Genomic DNA, 24923 nt, shown 5'->3' with positions numbered 1-24923 from the left:
TTAAACTTTTTAGTGTCCCAGCTGGGGAAACATACTTTTAATTTCATTATAACGTGTATGAGTCGTAAACAAGTTCTTACACTTCTTTCCCGGACCCCTCCGCATGCTTTAATCTGCATTTCTTACAGTTGGCTCACTTTATCTAATTATCTCATTTGTGGTGACCAAAACAACGTCCTATATTTGGGAGGTTTGCTCTCAGTCGTAAACCGACGCCAGCGCAAACACAGTAGTGAGATAATGTTGGAAACCGGCAGAGAGGTGACATTCACTGCCGAGATAAGAAGTGCACACACTGACTTTCTGGGACAGAGGTTAAAGCGCCCGCCGTCAACACATCGGCCCTTCAGATATAAATGCAGTGTGCTGGGTTAGACAGTAATACTCACTGTACTGTTACGCACTGTTAAGCATTTTGTGCATATTTGTTTCTGAAAAAACAATGTTAAAATATGTAAAGTAAATAGCATATGTTTTACAGTTATATAATAAAGTTTAAAAGACATCAGATTTGAAACTTAATTCATTTGTGTGTCACCAATTTAAGGAATTCCATTGAGTTGATCCAACTATTCTTTTTTTAGAGTGTAGTCAGAGAATTCTGGCTCAAAAAACAATATACAATGTAAAAAAATGTAACATAAATAGTATATTTTTGTGTTAATCTAAAAAAACAATGTAAAGTAAATAGTATAGTATTTTTTTTTTTACATTTTCGTAATAAATTTTAAAACACATCAGATTTGAGTCTATCATTTTTCATTCAACCAACTAAAAATTGTACTGAGAGGACAGGTCCTTTAATAGGATTGGACAAACTAAAATGTCAAACTAAGATTACTCTAAAAAAGTAGCTTTCCTGCACTGTAATATTAAGTTGTAAATCAGCAATATTTTACTTTTGGGTCATGCAAATAATGTAGTTGGAAAAACTGGAAACTTTAAGTTGCACAATGCAAACTATTGATTTAAAAACAATCAAATAATAACATACATGTGAATTAAAGCAATTGTGTTACTCTAACTTGTTAACTTAATTAGAAAAACTTAATTCATTTGTGTGTTACAAATTTAAGTAATTCAATTGAGTTGGTCCAACTATTCTTTTTTTACAGTGTAGTTAGAGGATTCTGGCTCAAAAAACAATATACAATGTAAAAAAATGTAACATAAATAGTATATTTTTTTGTGTTAATCTAACTTGTTAACTTAATTTGAAAAAACTTAATTAATTTGTGTGTTACCAATTGAAGTAAGTCAATCGAGTCGGTCCAACTATTCTTTTTTTACAGTGTAGTTAGAGGATTTTGGCTCAGGCTTCTCTAAACGGCCCTCAAAGTGAAGAAACCAAGACGTTTGGTAGAAAGCCAAAGACACAGACACAAAAACAAAGCCTCGTGCCATCTTAACATTACCTCGTCTTTCTGAGTATCCATTCACCTCCTTGACCTCGACACTGAACACGCAGCGGGTGGGCCTAAAACAATGCTTTCGGGGTAAAAGTCGGTTTTCTTGTTGACCTTGTCCACCCTGATTCGTTATGCTGGTTTTCTCCAAAAGCTGGACTGATTGTGGGAAAAAGGGAAACATTTGTAATATTTTGGAACACCTGCAAGACGTGTTGGCTCACAAGCCGTCAACACGGTGGAAGTCAACAGTCTGGATTGAAACCGTCAGGGAGAGTTTGCTCCTGGTAAACACGATAAGAAGCACATTACATTATCAACAGCATGCTGCACATTCACGTTTTTTTTATCCTCATACACACAAAGGAAAATCCCCAAAAACATCATTTATACGTTTGATAAAAAATAGAATAACAGTAAACACCTGACCTCTAATATAACATTAAGGGACTGTTGTGGCAGGCCGGTATTGAGTCCTGAGGTAAATGAATAGCTCTGTAAGTTGTTCCTGTTTATGTAGTTTTTACTTTAACTGTTCAGTGAGACGTTGACTCCGGAGGCTCGTAATAAAATGGGTAAAGGGGAGCACTAACCCCCTCAAATGCTGCGTTCACGTGCTGCTCGTAAAACTCGCCACCCCTGCTGTGAAAACCGGAAACATTTCCTATCACTTGGCGGAGCCTTTAAGTGATGAAGGACATGAGGACACGAGGAGACGAGGAAAGTGATGGGGGGTAGGGGGAATGAGGGTGGGTTGGTGGGGGGCACCGGCGCGAGGCCCTCGGGGACCGGGTTCAACCGCCGGTGTGGTGGTGATGTTTTTTTTTGGGGTGTGTGTGTGTGTGTGTGTGTGTGAAAAGGTGCGCCACACACACACATACGTACATACACTTTCGCTCGCGCAAACGCGGCGCACTTGACAGAAAAATCAGAGGCGGGTCCTCGCGCCGCGTCACGCGGCTCCTGTTGCTCTGCGAGGAGGCAGGCCGGTGTTTTTCCACTGCCGCCGCCGCGGATGTCTCATGTCCCCCCCCCCCCCCTCTCCCCGCCTCGCGCGCCTCCCCCCCCACCTCCCCCCTACACCACCACCACCATCGCTCACAGAGACAAAGGTCAGAAAGAGAGCTTTATAAACAGGCTAACATATAAGCTACACCCGCCGACGCGCGCACACAATCACGAGCCCTCCTTCAGTCGCTCTCGCGGACACGGACAAGACGAGACGTAACGGAAAGCCCGCGCGCTCAAAAAAAGGACATTTAAAAAAGAAAAGGACAAAAATAATATTCAACATTGAATCAACGGAGCAGGTAATGACACACAGCACACACACACATTTACATCCTCGCTGCACATCTCTAAAAACACTCTGAGAGGGATGACTGTGCTTTTTTTAAATAAATAAAAAGTCACATCATTGTGATTTACTATCGTAATGATGGTTTTAAATGCGTCTTGAATGAGATGTGTTTCTATAGAAGCTCTCTGGTGGATTTCCTCAATTAGGATCTTTTGTGTGTGCATTTTATTGTGTTTACTTGGGTTCCTTTTCTTCTCGTTGTGTGTCTGTGCTCACGCAGATGGGGAAGCTGCGTGCTGGTTATCTCTGCGTGTGCGTGGGTTTTGATGGATTTGTCTGTTTTTTTAATTTAAATATCTTTAAATCTTTAAATGCCCCAACCCCCCTCCTCCTCCCCACGTTTCCAGAGCATGTCCTGTGTGTGAGCATCACATGTTGTGTGGGGTTTATTCCTCCCTCCGGTGAAGGATGTGGAGCTTTTGTCTGCCTCGGAGCTGCAGGCGTCGGGCTGCTGCTGCTGCTTTGTCGCCGCGTTACACATCTGGAGGTTCAGTCTAACAGCGCGGTGACTTCACCTCATGTACTGTCGTTATTCTACCGTTATTAAAGACGAGAAGAAGAAGAAGAGGAAGAAGAGGGAAATGAGACGCTCAGAGAGGCGCGCGCGAGAGAGAGAGAGAGATAGAGGAAGGTCGGTCGCACGTTGCACATCGCGCGCAGCTTCTCTCGACCACGAGTCTCTCTCTCTCTCTTTCTCTCTCTTTCTGTTTGTCTCTATGTCTCTCTCTCTCTCTCTCTCTCTCTCTCTCTCTCTCTCTCTCTTTCTCTTTCTGTTTGTCTCTATGTCTCTCTCTCTCTCTCTCTTTCTCTCTCTCTCTCTTTCTGTTTGTCTCTATGTCTCTCTCTCTCTCTCTTTCTGTTTGTCTCTATGTCTCTCTCCCCTCCCTCTCTCCCTCTCTTTCTGTCGCTCTCTCCCCCTCTGTCTCTTTATGTATCCCTCTATCTCTCTGTCTGTCTCTATGTCTGTCCCCTCCCTCTCCCCTCTTTGTCTGTCTCTGTCTCTCTCTCTCCTTTCTCTCCCTCTCTCTCTCTCCCTCTCTCTCTCTCTCTCTCTCTCTCTCTCTCTCTCTCTCTCTCTCTCTCTCTGTCGCTATGTCTCTCTCTCCCTCTCTCTATGTCTCTCTCCCTCTCCTCTCTGTCCCTCTTTCTGTCTCTCTCCCTCATATATATATATATATATATATATATATATATATATATATATATATATATATATATATATATATATATATATATCTTTGTGTACTTTTGCCAAAAGCAAACGACATGAAACATATTTCTAAATGTATGAGTGACAATAACTCCAAACATGGAGACAATGCAGTGAAAGATTACCACAAAGACCTGAGTCAACACGGCAACGTTGAAACAAGTGTGTGTGTGTCTGTGTGTGTGTCTGTGTGTACTCTACGAGATCAGCGCAGTAAAGACTGTTTCAGTGCAGAAATACACAGATGAATGGCAGTCTTCATGGTGGGTTTATTCCATCCCACGCCCCTTTCTCTCTCTCTCCCTCCCTCTCTATCTCTCGCTCTCTCCCTCCCTCTCTCTCTTTCCCTCCCTCCCTCCCTCCCTCTGCTCTGCTGCCGATCCCTCTTGTTTTTGTGGTTCACTTCGTATATCCTCAATGTGACGAGTGTCTGACGATAACTTCTGTTGGTTTTGACGCCGTGCGAGAGGGACTGTGCTCCGACAGGCCTGATGGTGGCGCTAGAGGCAACATGCAGGTCCCTAGTGAGCACCGAGGATGCTCGATCGACACCACACCTCCTGTGCTGCGTCTTCAGACTGACCTCCACAAAAAGAAAGACAGATTTTGGAATTATCAAAAAGGAAATTGACCCCAATCAACTTGTTTACCTGGAAATGGTGACGGCAATTTCTCTCTATGGTAGATGTAGTTTTATTTATTAACTGCACTATCGTTCTAAAAAGGAAGTCCGGCGTCTTCAAACTTCAGTTTCTCTCCGGTGAATCTTCATTAAAACTAATGTCAAACGTCTCTACGTTCTCTCGATGAAGTACAAACATTCTCAGACCCTTAACAGAATATTTTACTCTCGTTTGTCTTTCTTGAACACACCGAACATTTAAATGGATATTTTTGGTGATCGGCCTCAGTGATTGAAGAAGAGGGAATATATGTAAAGGTAGTAGTAGTAGTAAAGGTAGGAGTACTAAAGATAGTCGTTGTGGTTAAGGTAGTAAAAGTAGTAGTAGCAGTGGTAAAGGTAGTAGTAGTAAAGGTATTAGTAGTAAAAGTAGTAGTAGGGGTAAAGGTAGTAAGGTTAGTAGTAGTAGTCGTAAAGGTACTAGTAGTAAAGGTATTAGTAGTGGTAAAGATAGTGAAGTTAGTAGTAGTAATGGTAGTAGTAGTGGTAAAGGTAGTAAAGTTAGTATTAGTAGTAAAGATATTAGTAGTAGTGAAGGTATTAGTAGTAAAGGTAGTACTAGTAGTGAAGGTACTAACAGTAAAGGTAGTAGTAGTAAAGATAGTAGTAGTATTAAAGGTAGTACTAGTAGTAAAGATAGTGTTAGTAAAGTTGTAGTAAAATTAGTAGTACTTAAGTCAGTATGAGTAGTAAAAATATTAGTAGTAGTGAAAAATAAATAAATGCATTTTTTTTGGAGAATAAGGCCTCACAGAGGTTCAGTCAGCTTCCAGCATCTTTTCCACCTCAACACTTAAGCGAGTCCTTGAAGCTCACCTCTGTGTCGGGACGTCGCCATGCGGCCGACACAAAGAAAGAAGCCTGCGTTTCAAAGTAAAAATGCCTGAACGGGTCCAGCCCCCACCAGGCGTCAGCATCTCACCTACGTGTGGGATCTGCTTTCAAACCACAACACCGGCGCCTCATTGGTCGAGATCCGACGGGAACCCCCCCAGGGGGAGTCCCGCATGGCCGTGACCCGCGCATGCCTTCACTCTTCACTGCGGTGACGGTTTAGTATGAAAGGAGGCATGAAACGACATCGGTGGGAAGGAAACCCAGAGGAGGGGAAGCGGTTACAACTTTGCCGGTCGGGTCATTTCTCCGAGTACCCCCGACTTCATCGACCTGCAAGAGGACGATCACGCGATCCTCCAACCTGCGTCGGGGTCTCGATTAGCCTTCTGGTGCCCGTGTTGGACCCTCGCTCTGGGGCTAGGTTAGCGATGCCTCTCGAGCATTTATTCACATCGTCTAAATGGCCGTAACCCTTGTGAGAAGAGACATATGGTTTAAACTGTTTTTTTAAAGTACTTACGAAAACTCTGGAAGTTGTAAGGTGAACTTATCAACGTTTCACTAAAACGTTGATAAGTACCCCTTACAACTTTGTGTTTCAATAAAAGACACATCTACAGTAACCCTACAAACTTGTGGGAGTCTAAAAAACGTATAAAATCCCTATTAGTACCTTTAAAGTCACAAAACTTGTTTTTTCTTCTTTTGTCTGCGGACATTTCTAACTCCTGAAGTCTTTTTGGTCTGCCCACATTTCTAAAATGCCCAAAAATTACAACTATCTTTACTACTAGTACCTTTACTACTCATACTACCTTGATTACTACTAATACATTTACTACTACTACCTTTACTGCTACTACATTTATTACTACTACTACCTTTACTACTACTACTACTACTACTATCTTTACTACTACCTTTACCAATACTACTACCTTTGCTACTAATACCTTTACTCCTACTAATATCTTTACTACTAGTACTACTACTTCTACCTTTACCACTACTACTGCTACCCAAGTAATTTTTCCATTTTTGAACCGAACGACACAGTTTTCTGACTGGAACTCCTTCCTAACATGCCAGTGCTTTGTTTTCTTGTGATTCTTTAAGGTCCTAATCTTTACACAAAGGTGTCTTATTAGTGTGTGGGATGTTGTTACGGCACCAAACAACACTGTTTTAAAAACTATGGCTCTCTCAAGGAGCCGTTTCTGATACCGTCATGCTGGATGTTGATAGTAGTTTATAGAGACGTTCTCGTTGGCGAGCTGCTCTTCAACCACGCCGAGTCAGCATTTGTGGGAAACGAGGACGCGTACCATCCCGTTTGGTGACCGTCTGTGTCGCCGTACGCTGAACGCTGCATAAATACGACTGCGTGTCGGCTCCTGACGCCTTAACATTTAATCTGATCTCGGCCGTCCTCGTCGAGTCCTCTGAATCGGCCACTGTGAGCTTCGGGGTCGCATCAGATCTCCTGCGGCCAGAGACTCACCTCCGACTAGAATGCGGTCTTTGTGTCCTTATGGCCGGTTCTGGAGGCTTCGCACTTTCTCTTGCTGCTGATTATGGGAGGAGAAAGAAGAAAAAAATAAAAAATTTACTCAAACGCGTAAACTGCATTGGAACATGTGCAACGAGGTATTTTCCAGGTATCCAACTGAATGTTTGGATATTTATTTAAGTGGAAAAAATGCTGCAGTATTAACTGCGGGCTTGTTTGCTATTAAATCATTCATTAAGAGTGTGTTTGTGTGTTTGAAAAATCTCAGCCGGAAGCACATCAGCATTCCCAAAGCAGTTTTAAAAAAAAAAAATCAAATAGAAGCTGAGAGAGCAAATGGTGACACGGTGAATAAAACCATTTCCCATGATGCACTGCGGGAGCTGCTGTCAGACTTTCCAGTAGACGACGTTGTGTCAGCGACATCGGATATCTTCATGAACCTCCGCTGGTTCCGTACGCGTGAACCAGCATGAACCAGTATGAACCGCTGACCAACTCAAACAACCCCACACCCTGTCCATTGGGAAAAATAATTCACTAATAGATATCGCCATGAAACTTCCCATGTTCATTACTTACGTGAAGACAATTATTTTTTGTATTACAAGTTTCCTCGTCAGGCTTCAAGATATCATCAGTGTCCGACGGACCAATCAGCATCCTGAGAGGAGCTTGGTGTGGTTTAGGTGTGTGTCTGTGTGTGTGACATTTAAAACAAAAATGGCGGCTCCTGAAGAAGCTCGCCATAGCATCAGTGATATTAGAACTGAATAAGTTTCTTTTTTTGGCATTGCGAGAAGAGCAAAGAACAACCCTGAAGGCTTTCGTCGATGGGAAATATGCTTTTCGCTCTCCTCCCCACTGGTTTAGGCAAGAGTTCGATTGACAGATGGTTAATCCAATCACCTGCCAAGTATGTGTATATATAGTATATATTTAGTGCCTGCCCTTTTCCGGTATACTGAATATGGTTACCGTCGACTAATCTTCCAAGATTCTGTGTAACAAACCGTCCTTCTTGAAGGTACTTGTTTTGCTTGAAGTGCCATCTGCTGGTACTTCCTCTTTTCTTTTTCTTTTAAAACCCTCCTGACTCAGACTTGCTGGCAGCGGGTCACTTTGTGATGCGACTCGGTGACACGGTGACATTGTGCGTGAGTGAAATGTAATGTAATGACTCATCCGCTTCCACTTCCTTCACATCTGATAAGACGCAAAGGCATGATTTAAAAAAAAGATAAAAATAAAATAAACATGATAAAACCTTCTTTTTTTTCCGACTGAACCGCTGAACCGGCATGGTCAGTGGTGGGGGTGAGAAGGGGGAGGGTGGGGGGGTCAGATGTCTTCTGTTATGATGGGTACAGATACACATCTTATTTTATGTTAGTGTGTTTGTGTAGACGGGGGTGAAGCCACATTGACCTGCGTGACATTGAACACTAGAATGAACCCCCCCCCAAAAGAAAAACAGAGAATCCACAGTGACTGTTGACTCTCGCTAGATAAGAATAGAAGGTATGCATCTGTCTTTCTTTCTTTAACCTTCACACTTCCTGTTCTGTGGGTCTGAGCCTTGATCTCTCGCATGCTGCGATACTCTTACTGCTCTTTTCATTAACCCGTCTCTAGCAGCATACCCTCCCCTTTTTCTTTTTTTGTAACTCCCCTCTTCATAGTTGACTTTTAACTACTCTTTATTTTTCTTTCACCCTCTCGTCCTTCGTCCCTCACGGAGGGAAAAGATGGCCGTAGACGATGAACTAGAAGAAATCACGATACCGCTTTAAGAAAAACAACGGACGAAGGAGACAATCCTACATCTCGCAGTACCCTTAAGTAACCTCCGAGTGGCTAGAGTGTGTATCAGCAGTGAGCGCTATTTCCCATCAGGCCATTCCTCGTCATTCAATGAGTCGGATCAATTGACTTCTGGTTACTTATCTCTTGACTCTGGTGTTTTGCAAATGCCCCCCGATGATCGAGACATCAGCTGCTCACCTCGGTCAGCGTTTTGGTCCGGCTCCCCCTGGTGGATGCAACCGGATTGCAGCTTTACGTCTTCTGTTTGAAAACGGCACCTGACGTGTGTCGTTTCCCCCTCTCTTTCTTTGGCTCTCCTTTTTAACCGTTTGGTTTAAACCCAAAGAATTATTTGCACTCTTTTTCCTGGATGTTTGAGCTCTGTGGGGTAATCATTTGGGCTGTACCGATTCAAGTATTCATTCACATTCAAGTAATTATTATGAATAATTTAGAAATATCGCATGCAAAAGTCCGGCTTCCACTTCCTCTTCCTCTCGCTCTAGTTAACTCAGGCCCTAGTTCAGATGTATTTATTGGAAAAAAAAGTATATTCTCCTACCGTCCATATTTGTTGGTGTTTTTCCTTTTTCAAATGCTTTCCAGCATCTTATCTAACAGCAGCATGAATATATTTAATAAATATAACCACAAGAAAAACCACCAAACGCAGGCTATGCTAACGTCTTGCTACTTTAAATAACACTCCAACAATGCAATGAATCTGTTATTGTGGACATTTGAGGTAAAACATCAGTTCTGATTCTCAAAGAGAGGAAGAAGTGAATGAAATGTGGGGCAGAGGAGGAGGAGGAGGAGGGGAGTGGAATTAAAAGGTGGTCAGCCCAGTGGAAATGTACATGGTCTTAGAATAGGAGAGTGTGTTATGTAAGTGGTTAGAAAGCGTGTGTGTGTGTAATGGTGGCTGGGTTCTGAAGTCGCTACTTGAGTCTCAGCCTGGCAATCTCCTTCACAAACACACACACACACACCAGACAATGAGTCTCTATATTTTACAGTAAGCTTTAATAAATCATCCCACTGGTCGCTGCCATTCCCACGTCCTGTCTCGCTCCCCGGAGGTCGCTGGAGGCAACATGGCAGCGCCGAAAATGTCCTGCTCGTGTATCACTGCTCTCCACTGATGACGGTGACCGGTTTCACCGCCCTTGATAACGCCAAACAACTGCCTTTGCTCGAAAAATGCAAAATCTGCAAATTCCTTGGTGACATCTCGTGCTTTGGAGGTCCCTCCTCTGTCCTCTGTGTGGCGGGCGATGATGACTTTGGAGCCATAAAAGTAGCCCATGCGTCCTTGTCCCCAGGGGATGCCCTCCCAGCTCGTTCACACCTTGTGTTTTTGGGTCTCCGCCCAATTGGTTGGCCTGGAGCACCTCCACAGGAAGCATCCACACCAGATGCCTGAGGGGGTCAGCTGCCCACTTACAATGACAAAGAAGCAGCAGTTCTTTTCTCTCACACTGTGCACACTACAGGTGTCAATCGCAACACGGCCAGGTGGGATAAGCTACAAGTGTTACTGATTGCACATGCATAATCATCATGCTTACCCTCGAGCAAAATATGGCGGCGTGTAAAAGTGTCGAGAGGACGTAAATGAATGTTAGGATGTTGAACCGTATCGCTCTCAAGCACTATATTTGCATTTATACAAAATAATTGATAAGCACAAGACTTTAATGTTGTAATGCTTTACCAGAGGGCAAACATGTCACACCGAAGCTTCCGTAAACTCGACGAGGTTGAAGGACGATGATGCAGAAACATAGCAAAACAAACATGTCTCTGTATTAACACACACAGATCACTTCCTTAATAATTGATGTTAATGTGCATCAGTATTGATTGTGGATCTCATTAACTCCCATCATCCTCTTCTGTAACTCGCCTCTCGTCTACCTCTGGCTCAGAAACAAGGACATTTCAATGCGCTGTCGATGGCTGAGTATGCCAAGTAATGCATACTAATAATAAAAATAATAATAAGTGCTCAATGTGGAAATGAGGCTCTCGTCGTAGAGATGATTGTTTATCTTTCCATTGGAGATAAATAGATTAGAGATTGCATCCTCATGTAACTAAGCTGGGAGCTCTTATGGGAAGGTGAAAGGAGTGCCACAAGGCTCTGTTGTGGGTCCTCTACTTTTTAAACTGTATTCTATGTTTTACCACCAGGAGTCGTCATCTGCAACAATCGAGAATGTGTCTCTTTGTTTCGATTAGTCATCAACTCTATGGCGGTGTCCATCCTGTTTGCTTTTCAGTGGGATTAGTGGGATGGTTAAACTAAAATATGCTGTAATCCCGCGTAAGCAAGCAAATCACAGTTTGTGCCAAATATTAACGTTGAGAGCTCGTCTCGAAAACCACAATTCCCTCACAATCAATTCATTTGAGTGTTTCTCATACAAACAGTCTTTATTATCCCATTCTCTCTGTGGTCAAAGACAATTAGCCAGTGTTGCAAGATTTTATTTCTCAAGTATCTCATTAATTGTCGCTGGTTTTGTAGTTCACATCAAAATGCCAGTGCGCCTCTATAGTAGAAGTAATATCACTCTCGGCCATTAATATCTACCGCTGTAGACATAATGGAGTCCATTGATCTCAAGCAGGAAATACTTACATGTACATATACACACACACACACACACACACACACACACACACACACACACACACACACACACAGCGAGTGTTTTCAGTTTCCTGAGTGTTATTAATTAACTGTCTCGCAAGTTAGTCATGAAGACAACTGGGTGTGTGTGTGTGTGTGTGTGTGTGTGTGTGTTTGTGAAATCATTAACTAGCTTGAAGGATACTATGAGGTCGATGGCGGATGTCCAGTCGGTCACTGGCAGAAAAAGACACACTTTGTTGATGACATTTGCACGAGAGTAAGAGGAAACGGCAGCAGTTTCAGCTTTTTTTTTCTCCCTGAAAGACGCACGTCGTCCTCATGATGCCTTTCATCTTTTTTTATTTAGTTTTTAAAAACCCGGATTCCATTTGAAATGTAATATTGTCCTCGATGCCTGTTTATTGTGCAGAAGGTCAGAGAGTGGATGAACGAGAACGTCAAAGACAAATGGAAATAGGATAAAGACATTACATGTTCCACAATGACAGACATCTGCTGACTGCTAAGTATGGATGTCTCTCTCTCTCTCTCTCTCTCTCTCTCTCTCTCTTTCTCACAAAATCAATGCAATCAAACCACATTGCAGAAACCTTCAAGATGGATGAAAGCCGAGGGTTTATGTCTGGATAAAGGCCATTCCATGTATTACATTTTGAAGCAATATTTTGGGGGTGGATCTAACTTACATTGTGTATTCATCGGTTCTCATAAGTTGACTTTCAACGTATCCTGTGCTTTGCAAAAATGTACGATGCCAAAAAAAATCTCCTTCCATGTTTACCTTTCACAAAATAAAAAAAGCCCTTGACGTAAACACTAATTAGCAAGCAGAAACTAAATACATTTCTTTGCATTTCCCTGGAAACTCAATGACACGGCTTGCAGTCGCTGAGGCTATGCAACCGTTCACCTCAGACAGATGGCTTAAAGCTCTTGAGGTGTTGCAACCATTGCAGCATTCCCATCATAGCATGAACAGTTGTGGTACAGTTCCGTTTTTTGTGTCGCATATTTGTCGGTTGAAGATTGACTGCTGTATCCTGTTTAGGTTTGTAATGAAATTGAACTTGCAGTAGCTTCAGTACAGGCTCTACACTTGTTGTAGTAACAAGTATCGCACCAGTTAAGCCAATATGGGGCTTTGTGGTTGGGTAGTGACATCGTTATGGTTTCCACAAACAGCTGATGTGACTCAGGGAAGCCTGAATGATGTGTGTGTGTGTGCCCCACCATTACGAATTCAAAGAAGCCAAGCAACACTAATCGTCTTGATCCCAGAGCCCTCCAGGTTCGGGTGTTATGAGTCGAAACATGGACACGTTAATGAATCCATTGGCATTCTGTTAAAAGTGCATTTAAATACTTTGCCAGGTGTCAACTTTACCCTTGAACCAGGCTCCTGTGCAGTTTGGAAGCGATAGAAAGGTATTGATAATACTTGATTAGTGAAAAACAAGCTCAGTCAGCATTACACGCTGTGTTTTTGTATCTGTTGGAGAACAGTGGCATCCATCTTGAAGACGTCACTGACATGGATCACGGCTAAAGCTTTTAAGGGCATATAGAATACATGAACGCTTGAAATATACATGAATACACATCTCTTCTTTCAGCACTTGTGTCAGAGCTTTCAAACCCAGTTTGTTAGAAACCATTACCACCAATCAAACACTGGTTCCATTTAGCTTTTCATGTATTTAAAGAAGGATTCCCATCCAAATTACTTCAATAAAGTCAAACTACAAAGTGCTATCAGTAAGAGACATTTAAGTGCTACTAAAGTGCTACTACGAAGCTACTTTCCTTATTCAAGGTATAGTCTCTGTCCACCATTGATTCCACCCATTCTCACTGGATTGTTTTCTTTTCTTCTTCACTCCTGTTTCTCCAGAATGGCTCAAAAAGAGAAACTCCAGTGCCTGAAGGACTTCCACAAGGACACCCTGAAGCCGTCCCCCGGTAAAAGCCCGGGCACCCGGCCCGAAGACGAGGCCGAGGGCAAACATCCACAGCGGGAGAAGTGGGCCAGCAAGTTGGACTTTGTTCTGTCCGTCGCTGGCGGCTTTGTTGGTTTAGGGAACGTCTGGCGTTTCCCGTACCTCTGCTACAAGAACGGTGGAGGTAAAGTCGCTGAAGTGCCTTGATCTGCTTATTTGCTTCGTCAACATTAGTTATTATAACCATTGTGTCTTCACTTCCACCCAGGTGCATTTCTCATCCCCTACTTCATTTTCCTGTTTGGCGGAGGCCTGCCGGTCTTCTTCCTGGAGGTCGCCCTGGGTCAGTTCACCTCTGAGGGCGGCATCACCTGCTGGGAGAAGCTCTGCCCCATCTTCACCGGTACGTCCCCACGATGGATGGAGTCGATTGTGGGTGTAGCGCTGCATTTTTTTTTTAAGGAGGGGGGCAAACATTAGTGCCGGTCTTTCCATGAAAGGGGTTTAACACTCGCAACTGTGAGCGGGCCCTCGCTCCAGCACGTCAGGAGGCGCCAAATTGGATTAGTGTGGAAACTTTGAATAGTGTAGGTTTAGCCCAAGAACCTCCTGAGTGCAAATAAGAAAGAAGAATAAGAAACGATACGAAGTGCCCGAGCACTTGACTACGTCAGTGCTCCTAAAAAAACTATTTCAATGACCTAAAACAGTTCGACCACATGAGTAAAGTTATGTTTTCACAAGAGATTTAGAGAATTTCCAAAATTGAAATTCAATTTTTTTCAGCTTTAGGGTCATATTATCTCTTTACACTTGTGTCTTAGGACAACGGTGCCTCATTATATAGAGAGCTGAGATTGTTCTGCAATTTCTGATGTTCCACATGTGTATGTATCTCATATGCAAGTACCTTTAAAAGGTGAATTTAAGAAATGATGTACAATCGAGACCTCAGTGGCCAGAGGGTTAATAGAGCAGCGAGAGCTAATTGTGGCGGAGGACGAACAGACTCCGCCCCCCTCACCTGTGTGCCAGGTGCGTCTCGTCTCTCGGGGCTCGCAGACGGCGCTGCCGCCTCCCTGAACGCCCCAGAGACACAGTCTCACTTACAAGGACGGGCATCGGATTACAGTTTGAATGTTTTTGATGACTCTCAGATTGTGTGAGGTCATTCAGAAAAAACATCTTGCTGATTCATGGAAACGTAAGATTTTTCTTTTTTTCTTTTTTCAAGAACTTTGAGTCCTACCTTGTGGAACGTTTTGTCTCCTCCTAAAGGGAGATTACGTACCCTCGAATAATGGCTTATATTTCATATGTTACGAGACGTTATTTACATATTTTGTGTGTATGAATCCAGACAGTCTCCTGGGTTAAAGTCTGTTTGAACCAGTTTTATTACATAAATGTATCACATGGTTTATATATGAATGTCTGTCTGGTCACATGACACACGCAGTATTACATACAAGTTAAAGGCTTTTTATATATATATATATATATATATATATATATATATATATATATATATATATATATATATATATATATATATATATATATATGTGTGTGTGTATATATATATATATATATATATATATATATATATATATATATATATATATATATATATATATATATATATGACGGTAGCTCCGCCCCCTGGCTCCTGCCCAGCTCACATGTTTCAGACCTGTGTTGCTTCTCTCCGAGGAGGCGGAGTCACTCGGCTCTCCTCCAATCACACGTCACCCTGCGCCCGTTACCAGGCAACCAGGCACTGCACCGGTCCACCGACACACTGAGGCCTCTGTTCATACACACACTCTCTCTCTCTCTCTCTCTCTCTCTCTCTCTCTCTCTCTCTCTCTCTCTCTCTCTCTCTCTCTCTCTCTCTCTCTCTCCATTCATACACACTCACCTCTCTCTCTCACCTCCTCTTGCTCTCACCTGACATCGCAGGGAATCATGGTTGTTGTTGTTGTTGTTGTTGTTGTTGTGTGTGTTGTTGTTGTTGTGTTGCCCAGGCCATATCCTTATTTCTCTATCACCTTTTCCATCATATTTCCTTCCTCTCCTCTCTCAACTCTAATCTATCCTGTCTCCTCTCTCCTGTCTCCTATCTCCTGTCTCCTCTCTCCTGCGTCCTGTCTCCTCTCTCCTCATGTTTGTAATGTTATCGTCTTAACGTTTCATTTTCTTCGTTTAATTATTTACTCTCGTCTCTTCTCGCTTTCACGTTCACTTTCTTCCTTCAGACACTTTATCCACCGTCTCACACACACACACACATATACAAACACACACAAACACACACACACACACACACACACACACACACACACATATACAAACACACACACACACACACACACACCGAGATGGTGTACAGAGTGTCCCAAATCACATGTTGCTCTGGCAACAAGAGAGAGATAGAGGTGAAGAAGAGGGAGAGATGGAATGCAGACAATGGAAAATAAAGAAGAGAGAGAGAGATAGAGGGAGAGAGAGATGGAGGGAGATGCAGGGAGAAGAGAGGGGGAGGTGGAACAGAGAGAGAGGTAGAAGAGAGCGAAAAGGATGGAGAAGGTAGAAGAGAGAGAGAAAGAGGTAGAAGAGACAGAGAGTGATGTAGAAGGTAGAACAGAGAGAGATAGAGAGAGGTAGAATAGAGAGAGAGGGATGGAGAAGGTAGAAGATAAAGAGAGAGAGGTAGAATAGAGAGAGAGGGATGGAGAAGGTAGAAGAGAAAGAGAGAGAGGGAGAATAGAGAGAGAGGGATGGAGAAGGTAGAAGAGAAAGAGAGAGAGGGAGAAGAGAGAGAGGGAGAAGAGAGAGAGGGAGAAGAGAGAGATCCTCTTCTCTTCCTGTAAACATGATGATTGAGTTCATTCTCAGTGACGTCACTCGATCTCATCCTGATGGTCTGCAGTCAGAGAACCTGCAGAAGAACCAGAGCTGCTGCTACTGTTCATCATGAGGACACACACACACACACACACACACACACACACACACACACACACACACACATCAGCATTGTACCGTGTGTGTGTGTGAGAGTGTTAAAGATGATTGGCAGCTGCTAATTAGCGCCGTGATTAAAAGAACACGATGCGATGGTGAAGTAGTGAAATACACACACGCACACATGCACACACACACGCACACTCAAATTCATGCGGATACTTCACAAAGACAAGGGACACACACACACACACACACACACACACATCCACACAGATGGCCAATGACGTTGAAGGACATTAATTTGGATGAGTGGTCTCTGTCGGTGGTGTGTGTGTGTGTGTGTGTGTGTGTGTGTGTGTGTGTGTGTGTGTGTGTGTGTGTGTGTGTGTGCTGACTGATGGTACACAACCACACACACATGAATTCAACTACTATACTTATGAGGACTCTGAGCGACCACAGTCATTACATAACCTCTTACCTAAAACACAATCATGTTCAAATCCCAACTCCTTCACCGGCCCCCATTTTCTTATCTCTCCATCCTCACACACACACACACACACAGACACACACACACACACACACACGCACACACACACAGACCCGATCACGTGACCGTGGACCTGAAGGAGGAGCTCGATAATCAAAGTGACGTTTGAGTTTTGTTCTTCTCATCTTCTTCTCCTCTCCTCCTCTTCTTCTCCTCTTCCTCGGCTGCGGCGTTGCATCATGTTTACATCATGTCAGAGTGCCGGCAGCGCGTTGTGTAACGCAGCGCGTTGTGTAACGCAGCCCGTTGTGTAACGCACCTCTGTGCTGCTCTCTGTTCACAGAGGAGACACAACAACTGAAACCCTGCTGCTCGTTTCTCCAGGAAAACGTACAAACAAGAGTGTGTTGTTCACGCTGAAGATACACACTTCTCCTCTTTCCTTTTCTCCTTCCTCTCCTCCTCCTCTCTTTCCTCTTCTTCCTCTCCTAACTCCTCTCCCTCCTCTCTTTCTTCTCCTTCCTCCTCTCCTCTCGACTCAACTCTCAGCAGTGAAATTATTATTTTATTCTAATTATTTTATTTTGTGCCAATTTGAAAACATCCCGTCGTCCGTCCGGACTCAAGGATGCGTTGACTAGATTTGATGTTAAAAGTCAAGGTCACTGTGACCTCTCATCCCGTGTGTGAGTTATTTATTTATCTCGGGATCCAAATTTGGGCACAAAAAACCCATCAAAGCCGACGAGACCTCAGAGGTCAAAGGTCACCGTGACCTGGAAACGCTTTTATCCATCTCTTGAACGACAAACATTACTTCATTATGAAAAAATTTACTCAGATCTTGTAGCTGTTTTTAAGTCAGGAGGTTCCTTATTTATTTATTTATTTAATTGTCTTATTATTTTACTTCATTGTCTGACAAACCTGACAGTTATATCTGTCAAAAACAACAATTGTATCCGTTGTTATGAAGCGTTTTTGGACTTTATAACTTTTCTAAACGATCGATATCTCTTGGTCTTCTCTCAGGAATTGGTTACGCCTCCATTGTGATCGTGTCCCTGCTGAATATCTACTACATCGTCATCCTGGCCTGGGGCCTCTACTACCTGTTCCAGGTAGGGTCAGGAAGAAGTTAGAGAAAACAACAATAACTTCACAGAGTATAAAAAGGGTTTTTATGTTCATGAAATAACCTGGAAACCTCATGGAAATTTAGTGAAATGTCATAAAAGTTTAGTGAAATGTCATGAAAATTTGGTGAAAAGTCAAGAAAATTTGGAGAAAAGTCATGAAAATGGGGTTAAAAGTTTTGAAAATTAGGTTTAAAGTCAAGGAAATTTGGTGAAAAGTCAAGGACATTTGGTTAAAAGTCATGAAAATGGGGTTAAAAGTCATGAAAATGGGGTTAAAAGTCATGAAAATTTGGTGGAAAGTCATGAAAATTTGGTAAAAAGTCAAGAAAATTTGGTGAAAAGTCAAGAAAATTGGGTTAAAAGTCATGAAAATTGGGTTAAAAGTCTTGAAAATGTGGTTAAAAGTCTTGAAAATGTGGTTAAAAGTCATGAAAATTTGGTGAAAAGTCATGAAAATGTGGTTAAAAGTCATGAAAATTTGGTGGAAAGTCATGAAAATTTGGTAAAAAGTCAAGAAAATTTGGTGAAAAGTCAAGAAAATTTGGTTAAAAGTCATGAAAATCTGGTTAAAAGTCTTGAAAATCTGGTTAAAAGTCTTGAAAATGTGGTTAAAAGTCATGAAAATTTGGTGAAAAGTCATGAAAATTTGGTGAAAAGTCATGGAAACCCATTAGTCAGAATGTATATGAACCTGTATGATGAACAGACCAGACTAGACCTCATAAACCTGTAATAACTTAAATTGTAACACAATAACATGTAAAGTAGAAACAATAGAGACATATTGAACATTTTGCTGTATTTGAACCTCGAGCACTTTCAGCAAAATTGAAGCAAAGAGCAGCGTTTGTAATCATCAAGTCATGAATCGCGATCCTCGGACGTAACTTCTGCTTCGTTCCCGTCCTCCAGTGTTTTCAGCCGGAGCTGCCCTGGGCCAAGTGCAACCAGCCCTGGAACACCGACCGCTGCATCGAGGACACCTTCCGCAAGAACAAAACCTTCTGGCTGGCCGCCAACGCCTCCAACTTCACCTCCCCCGTCACCGAGTTCTGGGAGTGAGTCACACAAACAGACACCGAAACGTTTTTAATGCCGCGTCACAGGAAGTTGTAGTCATAGGCGAGGGTAAGGTCTGCGTATACCTGCAGTGTACATGCATGAGTCAGAGTATTGAAGGTAACAAAATCAACATTGTGTTACTTTGAATCTTCAAAGAACATATTAGTTTTCTTGCGTGCCTCCATGGGGAACTGAGAACATCCGAAAATGGCCCCAAAAACAAGTAAAACCTTGACGAATTTGAACCCTGAGCACTTGGAAATGGAAGTGTTATTAAATAGTACGATTTCGGCGAATGTTTGGGAAGAGTTCAAGGTAACAAAATCACCATTGTGTTACTTTGAATCTTCAAAGAACATATTAGTTTTCTTCCGTGCCTCTGAACTGAAAACATCCAAAAATAGCCCAAAAAACAAGTAAAACCTTGACGAATCTGAACCTTGAGGACTTGGAGAGAGCGGCGGCGGAGGTTTTATTAAATTGTACGATTTCAGTGAATGTTTGGGAAGGATTCAAGGTAACGCACATCGAGGAACTCACACGCAAATGGTCATTTTGTGGGTGTATTCCTTTTAACCTTTTAAAAAGCCACCTATTTTTAGGAGGCTTTTTTTTTTTTAATTTTTTTTACCTCTGCTCGAAAATCGCATACTCAAACTGAAAAAGGTTGTATCTCTGCAACCACCAGGGCTATTTAAATCATGTTGGTGAAATAATAAAAGAGTATAATGTGAGGTGTGTGTTCAGAAGTGTGAATAATAAATATCAGTCTTTATCTTACTGGTTTTGTGTAAATGAAGAAGTGAATTATAGAATTTTTATAGCAATCTCTGCCATATGGTGTAAATCCCCAAAAAATAAAGAAATACATGTTAGGTATCACATTGACCATAAAAATCAGGCCTACAATAATATATAATCTCCATGTACAACCTCTCAAGACAATTTAAACAATAAATAGGATTAGGGGTTAAGATTAGGGGTGGGGGTTTAGGATGAGGGCTTAATGTTTAGGCTTTAAGGTTAGGTCAGGGTTTAGGGTTTAAGGTTAGGTCAGGACTTAGGGTTTAGGGTTAGGTGAGGGTTAAGGGTTTAAGGTTAGGTGAGGACTTAGGGTTTAAGGTTAGGTGAGGACTTAGGGTTTAAGGTTAGGTGAGGGCTTAGGGTTTAAGGTTAGGTGAGGACTTAGGGTTTAGGGTGAGGGCTAAGGGTTTAGGGTTTAAGTTTAGGTAAGGGTTTAGGGTTTAAGGTTAGGTCAGGACTTAGAGTTTAAGGTTAGGTGAGGGCTTAGGGTTTAAGGTTAGGTAAGGACTTAGGGTTTAAGGTTAGGTCAGGACTTAGGGTTTAAGGTTAGGTGAGGACTTAGGGTTTAGGGTGAGGGCTAAGGGTTTAGGGTTTAAGTTTAGGTAAGGGTTTAGGGTTTAAGGTTAGGTCAGGATTTAGGGTTTAAGGTTAGGTCAGGACTTAGGGTTTAAGGTTAGGTGAGGACTTAGGGTTTAGGGTGAGGGCTAAGGGTTTAGGGTTTAAGTTTAGGTAAGGGTTTAGGGTTTAAGGTTAGGTCAGGATTTAGGGTTTAAGGTTAGGTCAGGACTTAGGGTTTAAGGTTAGGTGAGGACTTAGGGTTTAGGGTGAGGGCTAAGGGTTTAGGGTTTAAGTTTAGGTAAGGGTTTAGGGTGAGGGCTTAGGGTTCAGGGTTAAGTGAGGGCTTAGGGCTAGAGTTCAGAGTGAGGTCTTAAAGGGTTAGGGTTGGGTAGTGCCAAATGAAAACCCATTCACCTCTTCATAAGACACAGGAAGTAGTTGACACACGTTGGTTATTTGGTCGTTACGCTCATGAAGACTCTCGCGGGTGTGATTCCTTTGAAACGTGATGAAATCGTGCATTGCCCAAAAGGACCTGCCCGCTGACAGAGCTCTCCTTGCTTGCAGACACAACGTGCTGGGCATCAGCAGCGGCATCGACGACATCGGTCCGATTAAATGGGACTTGGCTCTGTGCTTGCTGCTGGTCTGGGTCATCTGCTTCTTCTGCATCTGGAAGGGAGTTAAAACCACCGGCAAGGTAAATACATGCACGCTTCTGACTTCCTCTACAGCCGCTTGTTCCGTTGTGTTACTGGTTGTGTTTTTTGCACCGCTGACCCAGAGGAACAAGAGTTTGTTCCTCTTTGCGGACGGCCCACTTCTATCATCGGCGTATCGTAATAACTGCCGGGAACCATGACGGGGTGACGCTCATATGACTTTACTGCGGTTTCACCAAGACAACAATAGGAGCTACTGTATGTTCAGACTGTTCAGGGAAATGCAAGTTTGCTTCCTAAAGGCCTGGGTCAGCAGCAGCAAACGCATGTGCTACCAGCGTTGGCGGTCTAAATCCCTTTGTAAGCCTTTTTTTTAAAAAAGTAATTAAAGTTGAGTTGAGTTTGAGTTCTTGTTCTTGCAATTGTTCTCAAGAGGAAGAATCGGACAACACATGGTTCCACTTTGCTGCTATTGTTCCTCCCAAACTGTGCAGCATTTCCTCAAATAAACGCACCACCTGACTTTCAGGCTGACACTGAGAATGCATCGGGTTGAATGTTCTCAGACAAACAGCAAGATATTATGCCAAAAAAAAAACTATTGTCAAAGTTACGAACTATGTACCGGACGCACTTCTTCAATGTCTTCTTTATCTCCCAATACAAACAATTGGTGTTGTGTTATTACGCACCATTGACTACAGGACGCATATGTGTCCTTTTTGAAAGCATTGCTTTTTGCAGCGCTGCAGGATGGATGGAGTCCATTGGTTGACCGCTCAAAGGGAACATTTTAAGACCCTTTTTTTAGCTGCTGCTCCAGCAACAACAACTACACCAGCGGCGGCTCAATCCGTCCCAGACGGCTGCTTTTAGAGCCTCGACACTCTTTATTGATTGATCGGGGGCCTGATTTATGCTCTCTGGTTGCTCCAAGTTGTAACTCCTGTAATAAAACCACTGCTGCAAGGCTAAGTGTGGTCGCCGCCGCTCTCCAATAACGGAGACTGACACACTGGTATTGATTTAAAAGGACAGCCTGTGGTCTGTTCTGGTTATGGTCCAAGAGTAACTGCTACTCATTCACACATTCATCCAACAAGAGTCTCTGTAAGGACTTCAAAGATGTTAGCTAATACACCAATAACAGAGGAACAATCATGTCAAGACCATCGATCAACCACCGATCAGCCTTCCCCTGTGGAATCGCTCTAACTGGAGGACGGTTTCAATAACGCGTGGCCTCGCTCTCCTGTACTTCCTGTTCCCCCTCCCCACAGGTGGTCTACATCACGGCCACGTTCCCCTTCGTCATGCTCATCGTGCTGCTGGTTCGGGGCGTGACGCTGCCGGGTGCGTCCGCAGGCATCAAGTTCTACCTGTACCCCGACCTCGCTCGTCTGCAGGACCCAGAGGTAGGTGCCCCATGTGCTGCCCATCAATGGGATCCCCGGGTACGGCCGAAAATCTGCTTACTGTTGTCCAAAACCTACGTCTGGCCGAACATAAAGGGCTGGTAGTGGAATTGAAAAACTGTCGCTGAATTTATTAGCTTAAATTTTTTTTAAATTTGGCACCTTTCTGCTCGTCTTTTTTGGGAAAATTTCAAAAGATTTGCTAGTCCATTTTTTTAGATTTTTCAGAAAGCGCAAGGCATTTCCTCAATGTCACACTCGGAAGCCAATCGGATCAAGCAAGAGGCGGGCTTTATTACTTTACCACTCCCTCCCAGTTTTCATGTGGTACGAACAGCAAAAAGGCGCTAATATTAGCAGTGTTTAATTACAAAGAGCTTTACAATTCTAGATCAAAACCTTTTTAAAAAATACATATATTTTGTAAACCCCAAACTTCTGCTTTTTTGGGGCTTTTTCCTCCTCATCCCAGAACACATCTAGGGAAAGGGCGTGACATCTGCTTGAATCCATTTTCTCAATGAAGTTTTACCGCCCGGTTACGCGCTGGGCTGTTTTGCCCGGCGCGCAACCGGGCGGTAACCGTTTTTTTGTTAAGGCATTTTTGAAGCGGCTGCGCTTTTAAAAGTCGCGTCTGGTGTGATCGGCCACTAAGTCACACTCTCGACATAGCCTGTTACACTACAGTGGTACAATCGCCCACAACTTAAGCCCCGCCTCTTCCACGCCCCACAACATGACCCTGCCTCCCCCCTCAGCAGCAGGCCTCAGCCTTTCTGTCCCCCATTACCTCACAGGTGTGGATCGACGCCGGCACCCAGATCTTCTTCTCCTACGCCATCTGTTTGGGCGCCATGACCTCCTTGGGGAGCTACAACAAGTATAAATACAACTGCTACAGGTGAGGCATCAGTTTTCAGTGAGGGGAGGGTTGGCGGTGGGTTAGAGAGGGGAGTGAAGGGATCCTTGTGTGTTCATTAACAAATCCTCCTCATGACATATGTGTGACATAGGGACTGTTTGCTGCTGGGAGCCCTCAACAGTGGTACCAGTTTTGTGTCTGGCTTCGCAATATTTTCCGTCCTGGGCTTCATGGCACAAGAGCAAGGGGTGGACATTGCTGATGTGGCAGAGTCAGGTACGAGGGTTCTGTAAAGGCGGCAGTGATGGTGGGCGCTGCTTCCTGGTTAACAAATAAAAAAAAAAAACAACAGTTATGACAAAGAAAAACAGCAACGAATCCCAAACGAATTGGTATCAAATGGATTCCCCTTTGATTTAATTTACAAATGACGGCATCGGAATATGGAAGTTTCCGCAATCAAACACTACTTGACAAAAAAGCAGAATGTGAGCAACATACACATGAAAGTCTGATCAGTTTGTTAGCGCATCATTCGAGGAGACGCGGGTTGTGATGGATTAGGGCTGAGGTAGAGGTGTAGCTTCTGAAGAGACGGAGACATTGAGAGAAGTTAAAAGACGAGCTAGAGTTTACGCCTAGGTTTAGCTATATTAGCGTGCTAGCTTAACCTTTGTGCCTCATAATGAAGAATTGTTCAATCATTTTGGCTGTGTTCATGCATATGGAATACATTTTGGCATACTTTTTTTTTTGTTTCTTCTAATTTTGGAAGTTCAACCTCAGCTCCTATGATTAACAAAAATGTCCCCATTGAAACCCAATAATAATACGAGCATTTTTTTTAAATTCTGCGGCAATTAAAGTTTTAAATCATGTATTATATTACATCAGATTGTTAATTTACGTCCCTGGCTACAAGATTGGAGGTTTTTTATATGACTATTTTCAAACAAATTTAGCCATTTCCTCAAGTTTGAAGTAAATACATGCTATTCTCCTGGTTTCCACTAGGGGCAGAGCTGCTATATTATTGAGCACTGCAGCGTTTGATGCAACACATTAAAATGCAATGTTGTTTCTCATCATTGATTGACACCCCCATTGCTGTGGTTCCTACATATTGGAGTGACACATGGTGTTTTTAGTTATTTTATCTTTTTTGGTCATTTAGGCATAAAAATGACTTAAGCACAGACGTCCATGGTCACAGTTTAATAAAACACATTCCTTCACTAACACATGAGACTTTTGGGTTTTCCAAAAAAGCTTCCATGCAACCGAAAAGTACCCAATGTAATTTCCATGGATTTAAAGTATATCTCTTTCAATCTTTAGTCTATTGATAAATACTTTATGAGGCTGCAAATGCAACCTTTTTGCTTTTTGTAAGGAGATTTCTTTTTTTTTAAAAGCTGGACGTCATAGTTTTCCTAGTTTTAGATTTTAATCACACAAGGATTTCATTAATGCTTGTTTTTCACATCCCAAAGGGGATAAAAGATGAATATTGGCTCTTTTTATATTAAAAATACACTTCAGATTAGC

General features: G+C 42.8%; 1 protein-coding gene across 1 annotated transcript in view; it reads left to right on the top strand.

Annotated features, from left to right (window-relative positions):
• Positions 1–2494: 2494 nt before the first annotated feature.
• LOC137796155 (sodium- and chloride-dependent taurine transporter-like) overlaps positions 2495–24923 on the top strand; it is a 35085-nt gene continuing 12656 nt past the window's right edge. Inside the window, exons 1-9 of the mRNA XM_068593881.1 lie at positions 2495–2716; positions 13365–13594; positions 13679–13813; positions 17906–17994; positions 18925–19070; positions 21004–21136; positions 22379–22513; positions 23311–23414; positions 23527–23651. Coding sequence (XP_068449982.1) covers positions 13366–13594; positions 13679–13813; positions 17906–17994; positions 18925–19070; positions 21004–21136; positions 22379–22513; positions 23311–23414; positions 23527–23651 — 1096 coding nt within the window. The 5' untranslated portion in view covers positions 2495–2716; position 13365. The remainder of the gene's footprint in view (positions 2717–13364; positions 13595–13678; positions 13814–17905; positions 17995–18924; positions 19071–21003; positions 21137–22378; positions 22514–23310; positions 23415–23526; positions 23652–24923) is intronic.

Source organism: Clinocottus analis, unplaced genomic scaffold (assembly GCF_023055335.1).
Source record: "Clinocottus analis isolate CAN_PGR_092001 unplaced genomic scaffold, fCliAna1.0.p SCAF_3, whole genome shotgun sequence".
Classification (NCBI taxonomy): domain Eukaryota; kingdom Metazoa; phylum Chordata; class Actinopteri; order Perciformes; family Cottidae; genus Clinocottus; species Clinocottus analis.
The sequence above is the reverse complement of the archived record's forward strand: the minus strand, read 5'-3'. Positions and strand labels throughout refer to the sequence as shown.